This window comes from Stegostoma tigrinum, chromosome 33 (assembly GCF_030684315.1).
Source record: "Stegostoma tigrinum isolate sSteTig4 chromosome 33, sSteTig4.hap1, whole genome shotgun sequence".
Taxonomy (NCBI): Eukaryota; Metazoa; Chordata; class Chondrichthyes; order Orectolobiformes; family Stegostomatidae; genus Stegostoma; species Stegostoma tigrinum.
Window position 1 is genome coordinate 16,810,413 of NC_081386.1, and position 6,122 is coordinate 16,816,534.

The 6,122-nt window shown below is 37.4% G+C and overlaps 1 protein-coding gene across 1 annotated transcript; it reads left to right on the plus strand.

Annotated features, from left to right (window-relative positions):
* Nucleotides 1–347: 347 nt before the first annotated feature.
* On the plus strand, nucleotides 348–5,405 carry polr2m (RNA polymerase II subunit M). The gene is made up of 4 exons (XM_048563086.2): nucleotides 348–1,331; nucleotides 1,614–2,333; nucleotides 3,184–3,370; nucleotides 3,723–5,405. Exons 1-4 carry the CDS (start codon nucleotides 1,180–1,182, stop codon nucleotides 3,870–3,872), a joined length of 1,209 nt encoding a protein of 402 aa, XP_048419043.2. The 5' UTR covers nucleotides 348–1,179; the 3' UTR covers nucleotides 3,873–5,405.
* The last annotated feature ends 717 nt before the right edge of the window (nucleotides 5,406–6,122 follow it).

Consider the following 6,122-nt stretch of genomic DNA (forward strand, 5'->3'; position numbering starts at 1 on the left):
ATTACCATCTGTGAGGTGACTTTGCAGAGCAGGTGTGGAAGGAGTTGCAGTGCTTTTGTCAATGTTTATCCCAAGCAGCTCTGTAACACAAGTTTTCATGCTGCTCCCAGGGATCCACACTGTGATAAACACAAACTGTTGCTAGAGGGCCATCAAATCGGGGAAGGAAGCATGTGCTGGTTGGCCTTGCAGTGCATGGAGCTGCTCAAGATCAACCAGTGCAGATTGGCATATTCTTGATTCGTTCCATTTGAAATGTTTTGTAATGTACTCTTACAAATGCAATAAATAAAGAATTTTTTAGAAAATGAAAACCAATATAAGGATGCAAAGCAAAGTGCCAGTAGGTATTGATTCATGTTTGTAGGCGTCCCCTAATGTGTCAATGTTTCCTGGGTTTATGAGCAGACTGCCTTGTGAGAAATTTCATGGTTAAATCCTAGGTAAAAGAAAATGTTTTACATTATTAACATCCCTGCTTTATTAGGGTAATTAAGGGCAGAGAGGTGGAATGATCTTTGGAGTATATTCAGGAAAATGTTCTTGATCAGTCTGGTTTTGGCTCAACAAGGAAGGAGGGGCTTGATAGCATGCCACATAATGGACTTGCAAGCACATTAAGGCGTAAGGAAAATTTATCAGTATGGTTCCAGGAATTAGGAATCCAGTGACATGGATAAACGGGATCTAGCATCATTTTCAAAAGGAGAGAAGTTTGATAAGCAATTTAGTAGAGGTATTTCAAAATTATGATGGATGTGGGCAGAATAAATCGAAATAAACAGCTTCAGTTAGCAGAAGGATTAAAATTTTCAAAACAATGATTTAAGTGATTGATATAGAAAGCAGTGCTGATGTAAGGGTAAAACGTTTTTATGCAGTGAATAGTTAGGACCTGGAGTGTACTGTGTTGGAGGCAGATTCAGTTTTTTTTCTATTCATTCATGGGATGTGGTATTGCTGGCTAGGCTAGCATTTATTACCCATCCCTAATTGCCTAGAGGGCAGTTAAGAGTGAAGTACAGTGCTGTAGGTCTGGATTCACATGTCAACCAGACCAGATAAGATTGGCAGTTTTCTTCCCTAAAGCATATTCGTGAACCAGAAGGTGTTTCCCTGACAGTTGGCGACGGTTAGTTACTTACAAATTTTTATTAAATTCAGATTCCATCATCTGCCATGGCAGGATTCAAACGTGGGTCCCCAGAACATTACCAAGGCCTGGAGACGAATAGTCTAGCAATAATATCGGTAGGCCATCACCTCCCTTTTGTGACTTGCAAAAGGAAATTGGACATACATTTGATGAGCGAAAACCTGTACAGCTGCAGGTAAAGGATGGGGATGTGGGACTAACTAAAACTATTCTTGCTGAGAGCTGGCATGAGCACAATAGGCCAAATGGTCTTTTTCAGAGCAGTGACTGTTTTATTAATCAGTCTGTTTTCACCCACAAAAACATGTGGGATGGAAAATCAATTCGGAAACTGTTCATGTAAATCAAGTTATTGATTTACCTGGTTTAAATGGTCCAGGCTCTTGTTAAGTATGTATGTTGCATTGGGAGCAACTTCTCGATCCAACTGTAATTATCTTTGTCTTTGTTTGTTCAGGAAGTTTATCCAGAGCCTGCCAGACAAAGGTAAACGAATCGCTGAGTTTATAAAAAAACTAGAAGCAGCAATTTCTCAGCATGAAGAAGTGGAGCGAGCAGCTGAAGTGCTTTCAGCTTTTAAACTGGAGTTTCAAAACAAGCAACAGGTGATAACGCCTGACACGGAAATTCTCAATCTCAGGACGGCATCCCCAACTCTAACACCAGGGCAAGAAGTTGGAAACAAATTGAAGGATTGTAATGAAGCTGAGAAATGTGAATATGTTTTGAGAAAAGGTGATGGTGACAAATTAAATCAGGAGAGACATGCATTATTTGACAAAGACCATGCACCACCAGGAAGTTTCACAGCTAAGAGTGCTACAAGAACTGAGAACTGTCAGGATTCTGTGTTGGACAACCAGAAGACCATGTATATACAGCAGGAAAGAAACAATTCCGTCCATCTACGTGACATGGCAAATGACCTGGAAGCAGATCTTGTCAATAGAGCTGACTTGCTTAGTGACAGGCTTGACAAAGTTACTTTGACAGATAATGGGCCCAGAAAATTACCCCATAAAATCCATGATGATCTAACTTTAAACAATAATGTCAAATTTAATGACAATCCATTTCAACCTCTGCACCCAGAAAAGAAAAGACCTCATTATATTGACATACTAGAGCACAGGGCCAAGAATCCAATGATGAAAAGAGTACAATTCAAAACTAACCAGTAAGTTTCACCTTAGCTTTGAGGTACAACACATAGCTGGATTTGGTTTTTAACTTAAATTTATGTGCATTGTTAACTTTTTGCAATTTTGATGGAAAATTTTGGGCCTATAATTCCAACATTTTACATTCAAATATTTACTGCATTGTAGCTTGCTTAGTTACAGCTGACCTCAAGGTTACAGCATTAAAAATGTGTCGAAATTTGCAAGCTCGCACTTCAGTCTGTGTGGGCATAATAGAAACCTCTGCTGGCATTTTAATGGCACGAAGCTCACCTTTTAGGATATTTAGGAATAATGAATAAACGCTAACCTTACTATTGTGTAAACAAACTGAAAGAAGTTGACAGTCATTTGATGATTAGGAATATTGACACTAATATGAAATTAGTTATTTTCTACTTTGTGTTTAAATAAAGCAATGCAAGTATGTTTACTAGATGTCAGGAACTCATTCAGTAAAAACAAAATACTTTTTCTTTCCCCTATAATTATGGATTTTGTTGTTTTGTTCAATAATTAGAAATCTGTCCTATTTTTAAGTTATTTTAGTTTCACTGCCTTTTGAAATAAGGAGGAATGCAGTGTCTCACTTATTAAATGCAAACGTTGACTTTAAGCAGAAATGTACCATTAATTTTAAGATAAGTTTTCGTAAAAGCGATGTTGCTTGATTTTTCTGCAAGTTGCAGTACACAAACCTAGAGCTCTTTTTTTAATCATCATTAACGTTATGCAGTGCCAAGCTGTTAAACATTGCCTTTCTAAGACTGTGTGAGAATCTTCTGTTGCTAGTTGGAAACACTGCGGTCTTTTAATCTGAGTACTTGTGTGTTCTTTTTGCATCAGCCCGATACAGGAATCACCTGGCAGATTGGCACTAAAACTGTCTCCAGCAGAGCGAAGATTAAGGGACCAGAAACATCTGGATGATGTCACAGCTGCTAGACTGCCCCCACTTTACCATTCTCCTGCTCAACTACTGTCTGTAGAAGAGTCTAGAGAACTACAAATATCACAGAAGCAAAAGTATGAGGTATGCTCAATGAAGAGAACACTTGAAGTAAACACTTGCTTGACAAGAACATTTTAGAACAATCAAAAAAAGTTGTTTGAAGTTATAATTTTAATCAGAATTTATATATTGTTTTTGCATCCTTCCTCTTCTATTACCACAGAATCTAAGCTCTTAATTCTACATTGTTTATTGCCTTCAAACATTTTAATTTGGTATAACCTGCTTATAAAGATCAAGGTTATTGAGGAAACTGTGCTTAAATGCAATTTTGTACACAAGTAGTTTACCTTTTGGGACAAGCCTAAGTACTGAAGGGAGACCTTGTTTTTTGTGTTGACATTCAAATTAAAATAAACCTTTTGTTTTACAGTCTGCACAGGCCAAGTTAGCTGCAGAAAAACTAACACAAAGATTGAATGTTAAAATGATGAACTTTGATCCGGAAGGTGCATCTGCTACAGCTTTTCGAGAATATAGGGATCGAGGAGACAGCAATTCTTCAGAAGAAGATTTGAGCTGACAAGCATCCCTCCAATAATGAAAAATCAAAAGTTGTGCCTAGTGGTGGCAATTGAGAGGCTGTAAACAAGCCGTTCTATCTATGCAAAAATTCTATTGCAGCATGTAACATATTTTTCATACATAGGTTTACAGAGGCTAACGCTGGTCCTTTTATTCTTGACATTATAAGTAAATTATACCATTTGTACATTGTGTAAATTGTATAGATGAGAAACCTTGTGCAGCATGGAAGGCGAGCGATTGTTCACTTTGCACCAATATTGTCTGTTTCACTTTTTTAATACTATTGCTGCACTGCAGATTTTATTAATTCAAAGAATAAACTATTTGCATATTATACAACAAAGTAAAATTAAAGTCAAAAATATTGGTCATTTAAAAGTGAATAGATGAGTGAGCTGTTTTAATTTGTGGTTTAAAAAGTTATGAAGAAAGATAAAGTTGTCATTTATTTCTGTCACTGGCTATTGGTAATACATTGTGTCACTAAAGCAATATTGTCTTAAAAAAATGGGGATAATAAGTTGCAACATAAGGCATATTTTCCTAGGTGCTTAATGGTCTGGCCTATTACATTGTGCTGAGTTATTTTTGCTGCAATTTAGCTAGAATTAGTATAATTAACACAAAATATTGAAGAATTTTAAATGCAATTTTGAGTTCAACACAGTTCTAGATTCTGTGATCATTTGGACTAATTTTAAAAATATACTTGTATAATTAGGTCTTACCCATAGTGCAACGATACTGAATCCATGTTTCTTCTCACTGTGTGTAGGCTTTTCTGGTAGGCCTTTGAAGTGAACTTAAGTTTATTTTGGTGCAAAATATCTTCCTTCATTCCCCCCCCCGCAAACAAATTATTATTCTCTGTCTTGAATAAACTTAATGGTTAAACATTCACTGATCCAAGATTCAGAAAAAAACACCTTTTGAGTGAAAACTTTTTTTTAACCTCACTTTTGTTGTAAGTGGGCAATCCCTTATTCTGAAACAATGGCCTGTAGTTCTCAGCTCCCCAGTCAGAAGAAATTTTCAAGGCATTCACATTATCAATCCTCTTAACAGTTATGCATTTCTGTGAGACCACCTCTTACTTTTCCATGTTATTTATTTATGCATGTTAAATGCTACGTAGTATTAGATATGCAGATTAGTTTGAGCAGAACTCATGGGAAAACATTTTCAAAATGGATGCAGAGTTGTGCTAGAAACAGTAATTATGCTTAAGGCAGAAACTGTGCCCCAGTATCTGTCCAACCCATATCATTGTATGGCATCAAAGAATTTGAGATTTAAAACAAGTGTTATTTACAGCCTTGTTTATGATCCTCCATTTAAATCACTTTGGGAGCCAGTTGAAATGAGACTTGACTATACAATGTAAATTTAATCGAGAAGATTGGAAGGAAATTTATTTTGACATTGTCTTGTTCCATCTACGTTATTTGTGGCCCTAAAGTTTTTTTTCTACTTAAACCAAGCAAGTCCATAACCTTAGATAACAAAGTGTGGAGCTGGATGAGCACAGCAGGCCAAGCAGCATCTTAGGAGCACAAAAGCTGACGTTTCAGGCCTAGACCCTTCATCAGAGAGCATGAAGGGACTAGGCCCGAAACGTCAGCTTTTGTGAGCCTGAGATGCTGCTTGGCCTGCTGTGTTCATCCAGCTCCACACTTTGTTATCTTGGATTCTCCAGCATCTGCAGTTCCCATTATCACAAGTCCATAACCTTAGTTTGGACAGATTCAGTCAATTTTCTGATGAAGGGTCTAGGCCTGAAACGTCAGCTTTTATGCTCCTAGATGCTGCTTGGCCTGCTGTGTTCATCCAGCTCTACACCTTGTTATCTTAGCAGATACAGCCTGTTTGAATTAAATGAAGAAGTTTCCAACTCCTGTTTGGAGCCACATCCTATGAAGAGATTGGTATCTTCAGGAAAAGAAGTAAAATCATCTATTCCTAAATGGTTTCCGTAAAGCTAACTGGGAGGGTAGTAATCCCTATTAATGATGACTGCATTCAACTTGAAATCTTAATGATTGAGTCATCGAGTCACACAGCACAGAAACAGACTGTTCAGTCTAACTCTTCCATGCTGACAAATTTTCCCAAACTAATCTAGCCCCACTTGCCTGCACTTTGGCCCGTGTCCCTCTTAAATTTTCCCTATTCACATACCTGTCCAAATGTCTTTTAAATGTAGTGGCTATACCCACCCACATCTACCGCTTCTTCTAGCAGTTCA